Source organism: Lipotes vexillifer, unplaced genomic scaffold (assembly GCF_000442215.2).
Source record: "Lipotes vexillifer unplaced genomic scaffold, Lipotes_vexillifer_v1.1 scaffold242, whole genome shotgun sequence".
Classification (NCBI taxonomy): Eukaryota; Metazoa; Chordata; class Mammalia; order Artiodactyla; family Lipotidae; genus Lipotes; species Lipotes vexillifer.
Window position 1 is genome coordinate 1,874,337 of NW_006771376.1, and position 20,454 is coordinate 1,894,790.

The 20,454-nt window shown below is 40.4% G+C and overlaps 1 protein-coding gene across 1 annotated transcript in view; it reads right to left on the reverse strand.

Moving 5' to 3' along the window:
* PTPN9 (protein tyrosine phosphatase non-receptor type 9) overlaps nucleotides 1–20,454 on the reverse strand; it is an 80,528-nt gene that overhangs the window by 3,493 nt on the left and 56,581 nt on the right. The window contains exons 6-10 of the mRNA XM_007446706.1: nucleotides 17,922–18,032; nucleotides 15,776–16,104; nucleotides 11,632–11,725; nucleotides 6,417–6,483; nucleotides 393–471 (exon numbers count right to left, since the gene is read on the reverse strand). Coding sequence (XP_007446768.1) covers nucleotides 393–471; nucleotides 6,417–6,483; nucleotides 11,632–11,725; nucleotides 15,776–16,104; nucleotides 17,922–18,032 — 680 coding nt within the window. The remainder of the gene's footprint in view (nucleotides 1–392; nucleotides 472–6,416; nucleotides 6,484–11,631; nucleotides 11,726–15,775; nucleotides 16,105–17,921; nucleotides 18,033–20,454) is intronic.

A 20,454-nucleotide genomic window follows, 5' to 3' on the forward strand; every position in this document is an offset into this window, starting at 1 on the left:
GGAAAGAGAGAACTGAGGGGAACTGGTAATTCAGAAGCCAGGAAGACAGCTGACCTTTGGAAGTAGGGAGCAGAGGCTAAAAGTAAATTGCTCCATGTTTCCCAATGCTTCCTCTAGTAGTTAAGGCCAGGACCTCAGGATAGGCTGTAACTGGCACAGGGTCACCAGAGCCATGGATTAAAGCTTTGACAAGTTACATCTATCAATCTCCACCATACCCTGGCTCTGTTAACTCTGGGTCAGCTAAGAAAAAAGCTAAGACATTTCAAACTCTTTGCCATGGCTTTCCTAATCCTCATTGTTTCTAAGAGCTAAACTCCCCTCTAGAATCACCCATGCTTGGGGATGGGGGAGGGGGGGAAGTGCAATGGGTAGAAAAGGGATGAACTCACCGGGTGGTCATGACAATCACCAAGACTTTTTGCTCCCATACCATGAGCCAGAAATCACGATAGGTATTCTCCAAAGGGCCTACAATGAAAGTAGAAGACAAGGAACGTGACCCTGGGAAGTTCTTCTTTCCTTCTTAGGCTCTTCTGTTTTTTCCCAACTACTAACTCCAAAGCACATACGCTGGCTCCCTGCCTTTTTGACTATATCCCTGCTATTCAGGGTGGTCCTTGGGCAAGCAGCACCAGCATCGTATGGGAGAGTATTAGAAATGCACAATCTGCATTTTAACAAGATTTCCAGGTAAAATTGTAGGTAGGCTACAGTTTGAGAAGCATTGCTACATATCCTCTTAGAGCCTCATCAACAGGGCTTCAGCTATCACATCTAGACTGAGAGTGTCAACTGTGCACATGTCTCTAGCTGCTTTCACCTCACCTAAGCCTTATAATCACCAGTTGCCTACTAAACCATTCCCCTTCCATGTCCCCTCATCCATCTCCTCAGACCCCTCATGTTTGCAATTCAGTCTCCTCCTTCAAAATTAGCTTTCTCTCTCTACTTTCTCAACTCTGTTAACAGTACTGGCATTCTTAAATGACTCAGTCTCAAAAAGTTGGAGTCAACTCTGACTTACCCATTTCTTTCATCTCCCAGAAACAGACACCAGGTCCTAGATTTTTTTTGCCTTTGGAATGTTTTTGGTTTTTACGCTTTTGCCCCTATCCTGGTCTTCCTGACGAAATTCACTGCCACAAAGACCATATCATCTTTTGTCTGAGTTCCCGTAGTACCATCTTGGTTTACTTTTCTGAATAGGAATTTTTCTTCCAGTCTATTCTGGATACCCTTGCCAGTTTAATCTTTCTAAAAAATTGCTTCATCACAACATAGACACACAAGCGCACTTCTGCCTCTATTCCTTTGTTCACATTCTCACCTCCATGGCCATTGGACTTTCTACCCATTTTCTTTTTTTTTTTCTTCTGGTTTTATTGAGCTATAATTGGCAAACAGCACTGTGTAAGTTTAAGAGAGCATAATGATTTGACTTATTTATATCATGAAATGATTACCACAATAAGTTTAGTGAACATCCATCATCTCACATAAATACAAAATTTAAAAGGAAAAAAACTTTTTTCCTTGTGATGAGAACTCTTAGGTTCTACTTTCTTAACAGCTTTCATGTATAACACACAGCAGTGTTAATTATATTTATCACACTGCACATTACATCCCTAGTACTTATTCAGCTTATATCAATAAATTTGTACTTTCTGACTGCCTTCATCCAATTTCCCCCTCCCCCCAACCCCTGGTAACCATAAATATGATCTCTTTTTCTATGAGTTTGTTTTCAAAGTATAATTGGCCTACAACACTATGTTAGTTCCCGGTGTACAACATACAGGGATTTATACGTTGTTCGATATTTCTATACACTGCAAAATGATCAACACTCTACCCATTTTCAAGTGCTGCCTCTTCCTTAAAGCTTTCTCTTAACACCACATCCCTTTTTTTAAAAAAAATTATTTATTTATTTATTTATTTATTTATTTATTTATGGCTGTATTGGGTCTCCGTTGCTGCATGTGGGCTTTCTTCTAGTTGTGGCAAGTGGGGGCTACTCTTCGTTGCGGTGCGTGGGCTTCTCATTGCTGTGGCTTCTCTTGTTGCAGAGCACGGGCTCTAGGCGCGTGGGCTTCAGTAGTTGTGGCACATGGGCTCAGTAGCTGTGGCTCACGGGCTTAGCTGCTCTGTGGCATGTGGAATCTTCCCGGACCAGGGCTCAAACCCGTGTCCCCTGCGTTGGCAGGTGGATTCTTAACTACTGTGCCACCAGGGAAGCCCCAACACCACATTCCTTGTAGGGCTTTCCTCTCATCTCAGCTCTTGATGGCACATCTGGATCAAAACATCTTAACCATTTAATGTATATGGTCTTACATCAGTCATTTTACTTTGTGAGAAGTAGTCATATCTCAGGCAAACATGGTGCTGAGGGCAAGGGCTATGTCATCAACTACTCCTTTTAGAGTTAGAATCTGTACAGGGCTGGGCACTCAGCAGGAACGTTGAAGATGCCTGTGAGCCAATAACTCCCTTTCAATCAAGTGAGTAACAACTGAGGATAATTCCTTGTACTTCCCCAGTGCTTTTTTCTCCTTTGCTTTCAGGGAAGCAGGGCACTACCAAGGGCTGATTTTGTCGTGGAAATCTGCTAATTGCACTACCATTTTTGCTGAAGTCTCTTAGGAAGCACTAACAGATAATAGAATTCCCTCTTTGCAGAAATGGACACTGCCAGGAGCATGTTGTGAAGTCTTGGAAACAAGCTAAACGTCTAACAAGAGAGGATGTTAAATTATGGCATACCCCCAAATTTAAGCAGTCCATAAAGGTGATATTATAAGATTTGTATTTTTGCTATGGAAAGGTATCCACAAGACAACCATCAACAGAAAAAAGAGATAATGTATAGAAAAAGCCCATTTTGTTAGATAGTTTATATGTCCATATCTATCTGTATGCACAGAATGAGGTTTAGGAGATGCTGCAAAATGTTAACATTTTCTCTGGGTCTCTGGGTTATGAGTGACTTTCATCTTCATTTTCTACAATGGACATGGCATTACCATAGCATGCATGTCAAGAAGATAATAAAAACACCCTTTCCCCCACTCTGACTCTTAGCCTTGTTCACATCACACTATACTGCATCACAGCAGCTCTCATATACTTTATTTTCCACATTCAAACCACTGGCAAAATTGGTGTTGCCAATCAGAGCACCTGATAATACCACTTAGACTCAAGGCTTGACGGAGAAGGGTCATAATTTCCTCAAAGGCGTAAAAGAGAGATTTAGAAGGGAAAGTTACACTTCGCAGGTTAGACCCTTTAACAGTAGACTTCTGCGAAGAAATAAAGTCAGCAGTTTATGCTGACATGGATGAAACAATCCACTAACCTGGCTTGCAAGGACTTTTGAATCAAACAGACATGTGCCCAATCCTGTCTGTGTCACTTACTAGCTGTGTGACCCAAGGTCACCTAATCTCTTTGGGCTTCAGTTTGTTCGTGGATTAATAAACCTTCCTTGCAGAGTGTCTATAATAATTAGATGGTGATTATATATCTAATATATAATAGATACTTTCAATAAATGACAGATATTATTAGAAATATTATGAATAAAAATCAGAATACTGAACACAGCCAGGAAGGTTAACCAGACAAACCAAACCAGCCTTCCCAACATCATAGGATCCCATTTTCCAGTCCTAACAGAGTGCTGATGCCTTCTGAAGATGATCAGTGTTTAACTCAAGAAATCGTCTTTCTCATACTCCTGGATGAGCTTCTTCTCCTGCACAGGGCCTTCAGAGCCAGCCTAAAGGATCCAATCCCTGGATTCTGCAGAACTAGCAACTCTAAGAAGTGCCCTTCCCTTCTAAACCTGGAGAGAGGAGCATTCTGAGACCCCTAGAGTCAATCCTTACCCTCCATAAGCCCATCCATGCCACGGTCATCCTCCTCAACAAAGTCCTACTCTCAGGCAGATCACATCCTAATCTATACCTGCCAAAAATCTTTCCTGATAGTTCTCTTATTTGTTCCTAGGGTCTTGAAAGGACTCTTGTTGGAGAGAGTAGTCCCTCCTAAGGGACAAACAATAAATCTGTGACCATCAGACCAATTACAATATACCAAGAATCCAAAGGTCCTTTTCCCTTTTCTTCTCCCTCAACTTCTATTTTGAAAAATCTGGGGCTTCCCTGGTGGCGCAGTGGTTGAGAGTCCGCCTGCCGATGCAGGGGACACGGGTTCGTGCCCCGGTCCGGGAAGATCCCACATGCTGCAGAGCGGCTGGGCCCGTGAGCCATGGCCGCTGAGCCTGCACGTCCGGAGCCTGTGCTCTGCAATGGGAGAGGCCACAACAGTGAGAGGCCCTCGTATCGGGAAAAAAGAAAGAAAAATCTGAAACCTACAAAAAGTTGAGGGACTTCCCTGGTGGCACAGTGGTTAAGAATCTGCCTGCCAATGCAAGGGACACGGGTTCGATCCCTGGTTTGGGAAGATCCCACATGCCTCGGAGCAACTAAGCCCGTGCGCCACAACTACTGAGCCTGCGCTCTAGAGCCCGCGAGCCACAACTACTAAGCCCACATGCCGCAACTACTGAAGCTTGCGCGCCTAGAGCCCATGCTCCACAAGAGAAGCCACCGCAATGAGAAGCCTGCGCACCGCCACGAAGAGCAGCCCTCGCTCACCGCAACTAGAGAAAGCCCGTGCGCAACAACAAAGACCCAACACAGCCAAAAATAAATCAAAAAAAAAAAAAATAAGTTGAAAGAACAGTACAATGTACTCATACATTCTTTAGCTCGAAAGCTATCATTTTTAGCTACCGTTTTGCAAAGCCTGCTTCTCTATATATACACAACACATATTTTCTCTTTTACTGAACTATTTAGGTTTCAGACATTATGACATTTCACTCCTAAATACTTGAACACGTATTTAGAAGAACAAGAACATTCTCCTGTAGAACAATACCATTATCACACTGCAGCAATTAAACATTAATACAATAATATTATCTAATACACAGTCTCCAACTGTCCCAATAGTTTGTCCTTAACAAATTTTTTTCCAAATTGAGTTTGCAAGTATGGATGACACACTGCCTTTGGTTATCAATGTCTCTTTAGTCTCCTTTAATCCAGAACAGTTCCCTGTCTTTTTTTTTCCCCCCATGGCATTAACTTTGAAAAGTCTAACCCAGGTCTGTAGTATGTTCCACAATCTGGATTTGTCAGGTTTGTCTCTCATTATTAGATTCAGACTTAAAAACTGGCAACAGGACTTCCCTGGTGGCACAGGGGTTAAGAATCCGCCTGCTAATGCAGGGGACACGGGTTCAAGCCCTGGTCTGAGAAGATCCCACATGCTGCGGAGCAATTAAGCCCGGGCGCCACAGATATGGAGCCTGCGCTCTACAGCCCATGAGCCACAGCTACTGAGCCCACATGCCACAACTAAAGCCCGTGCGTGTAGAGCCCGTGCTCCACAACGAAGAGTATCCCCCACTAGCTGCAACTAGAGAAAGCCTGCACGCAGCAACAAAGACCTAACGCAGCCAAAATTTTAAAAAATAAATAAATTTATTTAAAAAAAACCCCAAAACTGGCAACATACAACATAGGTTATGTTGTGTAGTTCTCACTATACCACAACAGGAGGCATATAATATCTATTTGTCCATTATTGGTGATATTAAGTGTGATCACTTGGTTAAGGAGGTATCCGCCAGATCTCTTGCTGGCCATATTCCACAATGGTCAAAGGGCCTTAATTCCATATGATGGCCTGTCATGTCCTCCTATGCTGTGATTTCTCACCACCCTCTTTGAAGGAAACCTGGTATTCTCCTTGAGATGGCAAAAAACAGGTCAGGAGTAGTACTAGGGCCCACAAGAATATTAACAGAGGCTCCATCTGAAATCCTCCTAGAGCGCCCAATACTTCACTGTCAGACCTAGCAAAGACTCTCCATGTCAGAGACTGCTGGCGTGCTCTGTGATGGTACAGGGACCAGAAAAAGCCTCTTAAGCCAGCAACACCCATTCATAGACTGAACTCAATCTCTGGGAAGTCCCATTGCCATTCCTTTATGTCCTACTTGACATAAAGAGCATCTCACTGGCCAGTGAACTCTGACGTCCCATTCCCCTGGGTTGGCAACACTAAGACACAGTCCAAAAACTTGTAGTAATGTTGTGTGTTCAAATCTCTAGTTTATCTCTATGCAGTGAGTTTCCAGGCACATCTGGTACAGAAACTCTACACCTCTCATCTGCCTGCCTCAATAACCCTCAATCTTTATGAAAGGCCAGGATCTAGTGGCTGCAACATCACCTCAAGCTACCATTTCCTTTAAAAATTATGCTATCATCTGATGCCAACAATCACAGGTAGATGACACAAAACCAATTTGTGAGGGGCAGACTACTTACCTTGTGTCCCAATGTAAGCATTCTTCTGTTTGTAGCCATCCATGAAACTGGCATTGATGTAATCTGTCTAATGATAAAAAGGAAATATAGTTGCAGCTGTGTGGGATATACCATTTGGGTGGGAAAATGATGTACTAAGTAAATAAAACTCAAGGTATGAATTTTCTCTTTTTGTCACGCAGAAAATGAGGAGGGAAAGGACCAATTCAAAACCTAACTTCCACAAATGTTACTGGGACAAATGGATATCCACATGCAGAAAAAATGAAGCTTACCCCTTCCTCACATCATATACAAAAACTAACTCCAGGAAATTCCCTGGCAGTCCAGTGGTTAGGACTCAGCACTTTCACTGCTATGGTCTGTGTTCACTCCCTGGTCATGGAACTAAGATTCTGCAAGCCGCACAGCGAGGCCAAAAAAACCCCCCAAAAAACAAAAACAAACAAACAAAAAACCTAACTCCAAATGGATCACAGACCTAATGTAAGAGCTAAAACTATAAAACTCTTAGAAGAAAACATAGGATTAAATACTTGTGACCTTGGGTTAGGCAAAGCCTCCTTAGATATGACACCAAAAGCACAAGCAACAAAAGAAAAAACAGATAAATTGAACTACATTAAAACTGAAAACTTTTGTGCTTCAAAGGACACCATCAAGAAAGTGAAAAAACAGGGGATTTCCCAGGTGGTCCAGTGGCTGAGACTCTGCGCTCCCAATGCAGGGAGCCTGGGTGCGATCCCTGGTCAGGGAACTAGATCCCATATGCATGCAGCAACTAAAGATCCCGCATGTCACAACTAAGACCCAGTGCAGCCAAAATAAATAAATAAATAAATATTTTTTAAAAAAAAAGAAAAAAAGAAAGAAAGTGAAAAAACCACCCATAGAATGCACATATTTGATAAGGGATTTGTATCTAGACTATATAAAGAACTCCCACAAATAAACAGTAAAAAGACAACTCAGTTTTAAAATGGGCAAAGAATCAGAATAGCCATTTTTCCAAGATGATATATAAATGGCCAATGAGCAACTGAAAAGTTGCTCAACATCATTAGTCATCAGGGAAATGCAAATCAAAACCACACTGAGATACCACTTCACACTCACTAGAATGGCTACAGGTAAAATATAATAACAAATATTGGCAAAGATGTAGAGAAATTGGAACCCTCATACACTGCTAGTAGTAATGTAAAATGGTGCAGTCACTTTGGAAAACCATCTGGCACTTCCTCAAAAGGTTAAACACAGAGCTACCATATGACCCAGCAATTCTACTCCCAAGGGAAATGAAGACACAGATGTAAACAAAAAAACCTCATAAACAAATATTCACAGCAGCATCATTCATAATAGCCAAAAATGGAAACAACTCAATTGTTTGTCAACTAATGAATGGGTAAATAAAATGTGGCATATATCCATACAATGGAATATTATTTAGCAATAAAAAGGAGTGAAATACTGATACATGCTACAACATGTATGAACCTTGAAAACACGCTGAGAGAAACCAGACACAAGGGCCATATATTGTATGATTCTATCTATGTGAAATGTCCACAATAGGCAAAAAGAGTGGACAACAAGTAAGTGGGTTTGGGGGAAATGGGGAGTTTCTTCTTTAGATGATAAAAATGTTCTGAAGTTGATTGTGGTGATAATTGCATGACTCTGAGAATATATTAAAAACCAATGACTTGTACACTTTTAATGAGTGAACTGCATGGTATGTGAATTATATCTCAGTAAAGCTGTTATTTACAAAAAAGGAGTTCATTAGGACTTGTAGCACTACAGCTCAGAACCAAAACCAAAAGGCAGGCAAGCCAAGCAACCTAAGCAGGAACACCTGTCCATGCTGTGACACACAAAAGGCCAAGTGTGACTGGAGAAGGAAGAAAGCTATATCTCATAGCTAGGACCATCAACAGCATGGGCCAAACGGGCTCCATTACTGCCTAAATTAACACAAAGCAAAAAGCTACACACATTCAGAAGAGTCTCAATGAATAGCTCCTGACTCACTCTCTTCTGCGGGCCTTTTCCCACCTCCCAATGTCCTCGGTCTTATTTACATCATTAGCCATCAGGGAAATTAAACAGGATATGGAGGGTTACAGGAGGACAAAAGTAAAAAAGTTTCAACAGCAAACTAGGGAAAATCCATACTCCACTCCACTCTAGAGAGATGGGAATGACTCCCCATCAACCCTTTCTCCACTGGGTTCCAACACTTGGAGGACAGTCTGAACTGTCAGTACCACACAGCCACCCTAAGAAAACATCTCCAGGGAGTTCCCTGGTGGTCCAGTGGTTAGGACTTGGTGCTTTCACTGCCGTAGGCCTGGGTTCAATCCCTGGTTGGGGAACTAAGATCCTGCAAGCTACATAGCTTGGCCAAAAAAAAAAAAAATCTCCATCTCATGGTCAAACCCATGTTATTTGGATATATGTCCATTAGATAGTCAGTCTACCAACTTATCCTCCCACTAATTATTTATTCAAGAGCTTCCTGCTCTGTTCTTCTCCCACAGCAACTGGTATTGACCTCATATGACTAGTGTTCTACCCTGACTTGGACACCTTCACTGAGCTAATGGATCATCTGCAGCAGACCCAGAAAGCTAAAAGTCTCACTCACCCCAACCAGGCTTCTCAATCCAGGGCCCACCCATAGTCAGCCAAAGCCCATCCTCTGTTCAGCCTGGCACATTCAAATAGTATACACTGCAGGACCCAGGTGAGAAGGTATAGAAAAGTACAAAGGATTTACCTGGTACATGCCAATCAACATATTATATAAGTAATATATGAGCTGTTGCTCTTGGAGCTACCTTCATGCTTTGAAAAGAAATGCCACCTATTTAAAGGAGACATTTCTTTATAACTAAGGATATCAGCTCTTAGCATCCTTGTCTCTGAGAGCACTGGGAATTAAAATCAGCAATTTCAGAAGAATCATTACATATTAAAAACTGAAAATGACCTCAGAGATAAAGTATAGACTTAGGGGCAAACTGAATAGCAGGAAGAAACACAGCATGCACATTACGTTATGGGCCAGGTTCAACTGAAACTGGACTAATGGCTTTGTAATTCCAGGTGAAATCTGTTGAACAATTCACTAATAAACCTGAATCCTCCACTTATTGTGGAAATAAAGGCTATACCAATATTTGTAGTAATGAGAGGGACTATAACTCAAGCGATGAACTTCAGATTAATTACAGGATGACTAGAATAGTCTCCTGGTACACTGGGATTCACTCATTCATTCACAAATAATTTACTGAATGTCTGATACATGCCAGGCACTGTTCTAGGTCTTTGAGACAGAGTAGTCAACAAGACATACATTCAGATTATCTCTGACTCCAGAGCCCCAACTCAACTAAGATTATCTTAATAATACTGGTGAATTTGCCTTCAGTCAGCCAGACTCTTAGCTAATGCCACTGCAGGAAAACCCTCTGTAAGGATCCTAGACAGGATTATGAATTCAATTTATGTGCTTGAAACACTAGGGTCAAAAGAGATTAAAACCATGATCCTAGGGTACTGACTCATGTACCATACATACCCAAATATAAGGCAATGATGTTCCTAAGAATTATCCTCCAGAAAAAAGGGGGGATATAACAAGCCCCTATACTGTGTCATGTTAAGGGGCACTATTTAAACTCCTTTTAAATAGTGAACAGCAACCTCAATCAATGCTGTTTTTTGATGTGTACAGAGGTCACCAGACAGAACTGTTGTATCGGAAGGAAAAAGAAGAAATGTAACACCTATTTAATTGTTGACCTCAAAATTCTTAAGTGTTGGATGCTGCTGTAAACGAGTTATAATAAAGAGGACTTTAAAAAGGAATAAGCAAATGATAATGCTACAGAGGATACATGAGATACAGGATGAATGAAAAGAAAAAACTGTGCTAATGTTATGCTAATAGACTTTTCTGACTTAGAATAAACTTTCCAGTGACAATACCAGGCACTTAAAAAGGGAAATAAAAATGATGTGTTCTGGAAAACTGTGTTCGATTGACTCAAAAAGTAGCTCAAATGAGGACAAAGAAACTGATGCTAAAGGTGTATGTGAAAAGTTTAAATAACTTTTCACTAAATATCTCTACTAAGTACATGTGATTTTTAATATGCACAGATATGATCAAATTAATACATTAAATAATAGAGGCATCTGACCAATTTATCTCTATCCCTATATATTTATGTATACACTAGTTGTATATTTTTGTCCAAAATTTTTGTCAGATCTTCTAGATGGAAAAATCAGACGTCATTTTTTTTTTTTAAGAGTTGGATTTCTTTCTTTTTTTTTTAATATTTATTTATTTGGCTGCCCTGGGTCTTAGTTGCAGCATGCAGGATCTAGTTCCCCAACCAGGGATCGAACCCAGGCCCCCTGCATTGGGAGCGTGGAGTCTTAATCACTGGACCACCAGGGAAGTCCTAGAGGTCACTTATAATGAGAGTCGCCTGGTATTGACGCATATACACTCACCAGTATGGTAGATGACATGACTATGACTTTATTAGGAGTAAAAGGCGAAATAATTGAACATTTATCGAGCACCTACAGTAATATGCCAAACTTTTTGCTATTAGCATGTACATAAAGTATTTCATTTAATTTCTACTTAGTACTGTGAGATGGGCACATAGGGACTTGTGTATGTTAATAACTAGTATATAGTCTAAAACTCAAACCTTGCGGCTTCTCTGGTGGCGCAGTGGTTAAGAATCCGCCTGCCAATGCAGGGGACGTGGGCTCCAGCCCTGGTCCAGGAAGATCCCACATGCCGCAGAGCAACTAAGCCCGCGAGCCACAACTACTGAGCCCTCGTTCCACAACTACTGAAGCCCCCGCACCTAGAGACCCTGCTCTTCAAGAAGATAAGCCACTGCAATGAGAAGCCCATGCACCGCAACAGAGTAGTCCCTGCTCGCCGCAACTAGAGAAAGCCCACACGCAACGAAGACCAAACATAGCTAAAAATAAATAAATTAAAAAAAAAAAAATATATATATATATATATATATAGTTTAAAAAAATAAAACTCAAACCTTCTCTCTCTGGCTTAGAGTCCATGTTCTTTCTATTACAGTATTAGTAAGCTTCACTTTGGAAGAGGCTTAAATTTCCCTCAGTGCTCCTAAAAGGATGGCATTTATCTTTCTACCTGAGCGTGGCCGCTTCGTTTTGTCAGCTTCACTCTAGTTTGGTCCAGGCAGGGTACATCCCCATAGCGGTTCTTCTCTAGGTTTCCTGGAGACCTGAAGGAAATGAAACAAACTAAAATAAAGAAAAAAAAAAAACAGCTACAAGAGTTGAAAATGGATGACAATGCAAGTGGAACTGAGTGCAAGTCAGGAGATTGTTGTCATTCATTACTTTTTTTTTTTGGTACTATTTGGTTTTGAAAAAATCATTTGCATACATATTGATTAAAAGCAAAAAAAAAAACTTATAAAGACCACACATATAAAGTAATACTCTATATTGTTCATAGGTATGAATGTATATGTAACAGTATAAACAAAATGATCTGGTAGGAAACATACCACATTCATACTAGTGACTGCTTCTGGGGAATGAGGAGAACTGATGGTGAGGATTAGAAGGATTTCAACTTTATAATTAATTCTTTTATACAATAAAAAAGATGAAGCAAATCCAACAAAATGCTAAAAACTGTCAGTACTAATGCAGTGATAGGAAATAATTGTTTGTCATGTTATGCTCTGCTCTTTTTCATATTTAAAAAAAAAAATTCCCAGACTTCCCTGGTGGCACCAGGGTTAAGAATCCACCTGTCGGGCTTCCCTGGTGGCGCAGTGGTTGAGAGTCTGCCTGCCGATGCAGGGGACACGAGTTCGTGCCCCGGTCCGGGAAGATCTCACATGCCACGGAGCGGCTGGGCCCGTAAGCCATGGCTGCTGAGCCTGCACGTCCGGAGCCTGTGCTCCACAACGGGAGAGGCCACATCAGTGAGAGGCCCGCGTACCGCAAAAAAACAAACAAAACCTTCTTCCCACACAAATAAGCCCAGCTGATATTTTACAAAGTTCCAAGAACAATTCAATAAAAGGAATACTCTTTTCGACCAACAGTGCTGGAATAATTAGATACCTATAGGGAAAAAAATTTGAACATCAACCTAAACCTTACACCTTACACAAAAGTTCATTCAAAATGGATCATAGACTTAAATTAAATGTAAAACATAAACCTATAAAAATTTTAGGAAAAAAAACCTAGAAAAATCTTTGGATTCTAGGGCTAGGCAATGTGTTCTTAGACTTGACACCAAGAGCATGATCCGTACAAGGAATAACTGTTAAAGGAACTTCATCAAAATAAACTTCTGCTTCACAAGAGACCCAGAAGAGAATGAAAAAAAAGCTACAGACTGGAAGAAAATATTTGTAAACCATGTATCCAACAAAGAACCAGTACGTAGAATATAAAGAACTCTCAAATCCCAACAGTTTAAAAAAAATCCAAATGGAAAATGGACAAAAGACATTTTACAAAGAGAATATACAAACGGCAAAGAAGCACATGAAAAGATGCTTAATATCATTAGATAGTAGGAAAATGTAAATTAAAACCACAATTCTAATTTTAATTTAGGGATCTCATCACACACCTATCAGAACAGCTAAAATAAAAAATAGTGACAACACTGAACGCTGGTGAGGATGCAAAGAAAATGGATCATTCATATATTGCTGGGAGGAATGCAGAAGGGTACAGCCACTCTGGAAAAGAGTTGGGCAGTTTTTCATAAAACTAAACACATAGTTACCATATGACCTATCAATCCCACTCTTGGACATTTATCCCAGAGAAATAGAAACTTATTTTCACTCAAAACCTAGACACAAATGCTCAGAGCAGCTTTAATTGTAATAGAAACTGGAAACAACCCAGATGTCCTTCAACAGGTAAATGGTTAATTGATTAACAGTTTGTACTGAGGTTCATCCATACCATGGAATATTACTCAGCAATAAAAAGGAACAAATAATACAAATTACAACTTGGGTGAATCTCCCGAGAATTCTGCTGAGTGAAAAAAGGCAAGCCCAAAAGTTTACACATAGTAATGATTCCATTTATATAATAACATTCTTAAAATGATAAAATTATAGTAATGGAGAATTGATTAGTGGTTGCAGGGGTTAGGGATGGGGAGGGGTGGAATGGAGGTATGTGGTTATGGAATTCTGTATCTTGACTGCAGTTATGTATACACAAACTTACCTGTGTGATAAAAATTGTAAAGAACTAAATACATACATACACACTGAAACTGGGGAAATCTGAATAAGATTGGTGGATTGTATCAATATCCTGATTGTGATACTATATTAAACTTCTGGGAGATGTTACCATGGGATAGCTGTGGAAAGGGTACACATGATCTCTATTATTTCTTACAAATGCATGTGAATCTACAATCATCTCATAATAAAGTTAAAATTTAAAGTTAAATTTTTTTAAATCCTTTGAAAGGATGGTATAGGGGAGGAAAAAAAAGGGAAAGAAAGTCTCTTGGTCCACGGGCATCCTGGACAGCAGTGAATACTCTATCTACTTCTTAATCTAGAATTCCATGGGAAACAGTTTGTTCTGTGTAAGTAGTTCTACTGGAACTTGGTGTAAGACAGGGTCCTGAAGATGTTGAGGATTCTGGTTTCTAGTTCCTGAAGTGGGACGTTTTCATTGATTCAATAAATAAAGAGGCAAGATTGGGAAGTCCTTCCATAGGACTAGGACATATTCTCTGATTATAACACGACAGCTGGCTTGGGTGATGCAAGGAGCACAATCCAAACCCACTTTTTTAATATGGGGAAGGGGAACCACTGTAGAATGACACCTCAAGGACCCTTCAGTAGAAGCACCCAGAGCAGGGTCAGAAATACCCAGGACAAGTGTGCATCCTCTGCACAGGCTGGGAAAAAGACTGGATACTTACAGGGGTCTTGAGCTGGTAGGGATGAAACAGAGCTGTGTGGGAGAGAATACTCTCCCCACATGATATATACTCTGCTTTCTCTCTCTCTTTTTTATTTCTTATTTTCCTTTGCATTCCTGTTCTGCTTATTGATTATTTTTTCTCAGTTGCTTCTTCTCTCTTACTTCCCTTATCTGTTTCCTAACTCATTATTTTCCCTCGTTCTTTTTTCCTTTTCCCTCTTTCCTCACTCCCTGCATACCTTCTTTACAGCACACTGACTAAGCTGGACAAGAATTACAAGGGGAAAGAGGTACTCACAGAATCACGGATTCCTAAAACATTTAAGCTACAAAAGAGTAAGTAGATATCAGTGAGTCTAATATCAAATACTACACACAGGAAAACTGAGGTGCAAAGAAGAGAAATAACTTGGGTAAGTTACAGACGGTATTTTTGGCTAAGCTGGAACTTGAGCCTGGGACCCACTGGGGAGAGCTTCCTTTTTTTTTTTTTAATATATATATATTTTTTGATGTGGACCATTTTTAAAGCCTTTATTGAATTTGTTACAATATTGCTTCTGTTTTACGTTTGGATTTTTGGCCGCGAAGCATATGGGATCTTAGCTCTCTGACCAGGGAACGAACCCACACCCCCTGCATTGGAAGGCAAAGTCCTAACCACTGGACCACCAGGGAAGTCCCTGAGCTTCCTTAATTTTCAACAAACAGTCTCAAAACTTGGAGAAAAAGAAGCTTTTGCAACAGCCAATGAAAACATGGTAAGATAAATGACAGCAGCAGTAAGAGAAATGATCCATGCTCTATTGCCAACAATAGTTATCAAGTGGTTATAAACCAGTTATAGAATTCAGGTAGAAGGAAAATCCCACAAGGCTGAATTCCTAAGAGGCAACTCTTCTCTCTTACTGACTGTGGATTATCTTAAATGGACCAGTACCCCTCCTCAGAAAGTAATGTAATACTATAAATGCTGTAGGGAGAAACTGCCCAAATGAAAGGACCAGAGATCAAATCGACAGCCTACATTTTGAGCCTACATTTTTGTTTTTTTCCTAAAAACACTTGCATATCAGGGAAATATCAAAAAATGTATCCATTAGTACACAGTTCCTCCATTGGGACCAAAGACCTTCAGAAATTTCACAGCATACGCTGTTGGAAACAAGCACCAAGAGGTGCCTCTTTCTGGATGAGAGAAACTATCATCTAAGTGAGAGTGAGGCTCCTAACACAAGGAAGAGCCTCTGTTAAGAAGTGAGGTGTGGAAGGAGGGGTACCAGTGCGTGCCAGAGCATCTTGGAGAGTGATCGCTGGCCCAAACCTTTCCTACTTACATGGAACAGTGGAAAGTGCCAACAGGGTTCTCACGACGGATGTCTTCATACTCCTCATATATCCCCCGCTTTTGCCTGGTGCTAACATAGTCCATCAACTCTTGGATGGTCATGGCATGGGGACCTGGGACATGCACTGAGTCCCAGTCTAAGGTCGGAGGGAGGGAGAACAGGATGATCTCATCGAAGGGATCTGGGTGGCCGTTCATCTGGGATAGAAACTGGAAATTCCAAGTGGCGAGGTCAATTTTGATGTACCCACCCAGGTTTTCTGGAAGGCACTCCCTGGGCAGGTGCTGGGTGACTTCAGATGTCTTTAATATCTGAATCTGGAAGGCCAGAAAGAACCACGTGAGTATGTGGGGAGGGAGGGGAACAAACAGATAAAGAACAAAAGTGCTTTGGAGAATGATATGAGATTTGCTTGAAATACCTGGTAAACTTAGAAAAGGAGTAGACTGAATTTCATCTGCTTGGGAATGAAGTCCTATGAATTTCCCAGAAAAGGTGACTTCCCACAATGTATAGCAAATTCATTCCTGGAATTAGGGGCCCTGTTATAAACCTTATATAAATGTAGGTATAGTGAACCAAGGCTTTATACTATTTACAAAGCTTTCCAGTACCATCTCATGTGGGTATTTGCCTTTTTGACTACTAAGAATGCATGGGAAGTGGTTATTTTTGTCAACCCCATACTAAGGCAATCAATTCTAAGCCTGTTGGCTTGTGTTTTACTCACAGCTTGGTATGGACATTCTCAAAGATAGGTTTCTGTGAAAGCAAGACAAGACCAGCCTCCCAGAGGCTGGGTAGCCCAGGAAACATGCTAGAGAAGTAATTGTAATACTTAATTCCTCTCTCTGCTTGGACACAGCCATAGTGGACCAAATTAGCCTAGTTGGTTCTTTTTGGAATCTGTGTGGAATGGGAATGTTTGCCTTGCTTGCTGTTGCCTCTTCCTAGAATGCTGCTTCCTGGAATGCCCTCTTTTCCTCTTTGGCCTTTTCAAGGACGAGCTTATAGCCCAACCTCTTCTGTGAAGCCCTCCCTGACAGTCTGAGATAACATTCTCCTCTATGTTTCTGAGAGCCACAGCTCTCTGAACATGTCTGTGTCCCCTTTCAGGACCATAAGCTCCTCAGGAATAAGGGCTATCTTACTCAACTTTTAATTCCCAGGGCCCAGAGCCTGGACTGTAAAGGTGCTCAATATATTTTGAGTTCATACATGCATGTATATACTTGTATATAATTCAAGTGTTAAGAACTTGCCTAAGGAATCCTCTCAAAGAGTTATCTTAGGAAAGACATCTCCTACTCTGGGGTCACTAGGTCACTAAGTAGCTTCCACAGAATCAAACATCTTTAGTTTCCCCTCTCCAACCCAAGTCGCCTCAGCTACAAAGATCTGTATTGTTATTATTCATATAATCTCATAATAAAAAAAAAACCCTCTGATAATATTTTACAACATTATTATCTTATTCTATTATACCAATGTTTCATATACCCTTTCTTTCAAGGGTGAGAAATGAATGAGTAGATGACTGAAACCATAATCTTTCCATCCTGGAATACTCAGGGGCTGATAATAGAATCAAGATAATTTTAGACAACGCTTTTGAAGTTGGGAAGCAACAAGCTGTTTTAAGAGAAAATGCCAGGAATAAAAGTTAAAGAGAGATTGAGAGTCTCCTCCACCACCGTGGTGGTCAAGGGGACTGAATATTTCCAGTTGAACAAATTCAAATACCAGTTCAACTGATGTAATTATATTAGAAGTTGTTAAATATTAAAAGCCTGTAGAGCCACAGGACTAAATTTTGCAAGTAGTAGCTATCTCTAAGTCACTCGTGGAACACATTCCTTCGATACTATCTGCATGCAAGGTGCTACATACAGGGGAAGTGCCCAAACTATGATCAGGTCCTAACTTCAAGGAACTTGTACAGTAAGAAAGGTAGCCTATACTGGGCTGAGTAAAGAATAAAGCAGAGAATATAAGTGAACACACTAACAGAAGCAGAAAGAGAAACAAGCCAGGAAGGTTTTTTGAAGGTAGAAAATTAATTGGCAGGTTTCAGCAGCAGAGATGGAAATGTATCTATCCGACCTCCAAATAAAATTAAGTTAGCTTCCTTTACCCTCTCCCGGACTTTGTCCTTCAGAAGGAGGCTGATGATGGAATAGGGCACTCGGAACCATATGGGTGCTCCCACAATCAGCACTTTCTTCAAACGAGCTGGAAAAGCTCCCTGCGGAGAACAATACAAGGATTTAAAAATACCAATTAGGGCACTGCAACAGTGCCTAATGGGACCTTTGACTGTTCAACTACAAAGTTTAGGTTTTTTGCACTTCTCATCATTCTTACCCAGCAGGGGGAGTCTACAGCTTAACTCAGGTTTCACTTAGTAGCTAGAGAAAAAGTGGTTAAAAAGAAAGAAATGGAAGCAACCTAAATGCCCATCAACAGAGGAATGGATAAAGAAGATGTGGTACATATATATGTATATATATAATGGAATATTACTCAGCCATAAAAAAAACAAAATAATGCCATTTGCGGCAACATGGATGAACCTAGAGATTGTCATACTGAGTGAAGTAAGTCAGACAGAAAAAGACAAACATCATATATCGCTTAAATGTGGAATCTACAAAAAGTGTACAAATGAACTTATTTACAAAACAGAAGTAGAGTCACGGATGTAGAAAACAAACTTATGGTTAAGGATGAAGCGGGGAGAGGGATAAATTGGGAGATTGGTATTGATATATACACACTACTATATAGAAAATAGATAATAAGAACCTGCTGTATAGCACAGGGAACTCTATACTCTGTAATGGCCTATATGGGAAAAGAATCCAAAAAAAAAAAAAGAGTGTACATATGTAGATATATCAATATAACTGATTTGTACACCTGAAACTAACACAACATTGTAAATCAACTAAACTCCAATAAAAATTTTAAAAAAAGAAAGAAAGAAATTAAAAGCTGATTTACTTTAAAACTAATCATGTTATGGAGAAACAGAGAAGAACAAAAGTTTGGCTGGGACACCTCAGAATTATAGGTGAGTGTGGTGGAATCTGCACATTTAAATGCATGGGCTTTGAGTTATTCAATCTGGACCCATTTAATGACAAAGAAAGACTTCAGGACTTGTGGTTACATCAGTAAGAGATACCCTAAAGATTCTCAACTCTTCCCGCAGATCTGAAAGAGGAATCTCAAAGGAAACTTTGATAACAGATGGATATCTCCTGACCATTTTTTCCCGTGATTATACTTCCCTGATCACGTGAGTTCTCTATGATTTTTATTGTCAGCACAATGCTGCATTTTCAAAGAAAATCTTATTTGCGAAACAAATAAATAAAATAAAAAATAAAAATAACAATGTTATGTTGTCAATATAAGCTTTATGGATCAAAACTACTCTGATTTTTCTTGTCAGCATACACGTGTGCATCCTTAAGTTCTGATTATTAAAACTTGAAGGAACAATTAGATCACGAATAAAATGAACATGAAACATTTCTCATAATCTTTCCTTTATTCTGATATCTATGTGTTTATAATCATTGATTTTCCACTCATCTCTTCATCTATTTATGTATTCATTCATTCAATCAATCAATATGATCTAGCGGGCACAAGGGCAAATGAGGTCTAAAAGAAAAGAGACACCCTGATCTGCACAAGGCATAAGAATGAAAAATTATTCCTTCTTAATCCATAGCTCTTGGTTTCATTTAGTTTCTCAGTATTTCAGCACTTCTCATAGGCAGGGATACTGAAAAATACTGGTATTCTAACTGGGAAGAAATTATTCCCAGTTAGATAACAGTATTTTTTTTAAATATTTTTATTTATTTATTTTTGGCCGCGCTGTGTCTTCATTGTGGCACGCAGCCTTCTCTAGTTGTGCTGTGCAGGCTCCAGAGCGCACAGGCTCACTAGTTGTGGCACGTAGGCTCTCTAGTTGTGGCACGTGGGCTCTCTAGTGGCATGCAGGCTTAGTTGCCCTGCGGCACATGGGATCTTAGCTCTCCCACCAGGGATTGAACCCACGTCCCCTGCAGCGGAAGTCAGATCCTTAACCACTGGACCACCAGGGGAGTACCCCCTATAATAGTATTTTTTTTTTGGCTATGTTGGGTCTTTGTTGCTGCGTGCGGGCTTTCTCTAGTTGCAGTGAGGGGGGCAACTCTTTGTTGTGGTGCACAGGCTTATCATTGCATTGGCTTCTCTTGTTGTGGAGCACAGGCTCTAGGCGCACAGGCTTCAGTAGTTGTGGCACACGGGCTCAGTAGTTGTGGCTTGCAGGCTCCAGAACGCAGGCCCAGCCGCCACGGCGCACAGGCCCAGTTGCTCTGCGGCATGTGGGATCTTCCTGGACCAGGGCTCAAACCCATGTCCCCTGCATTGGCAGGTGGATTCTTAACCACTGCGCCACCAGGGAAGTCCCTATAATAGTATTTTAAAGTATTATAATAGCATTTTAAAGTACAAAAGATAAATATAAATTATAATAGTATTTTAAAGTATAAAAGATAAATATGAAAAAATTAGCCACCCTATAAGTAATAATCAGCATAAAAGTATAATGGTAAAAAGCCTCTGGTTTATAATAGCACTTGTGCACACAAGCACCATCTCTTTCC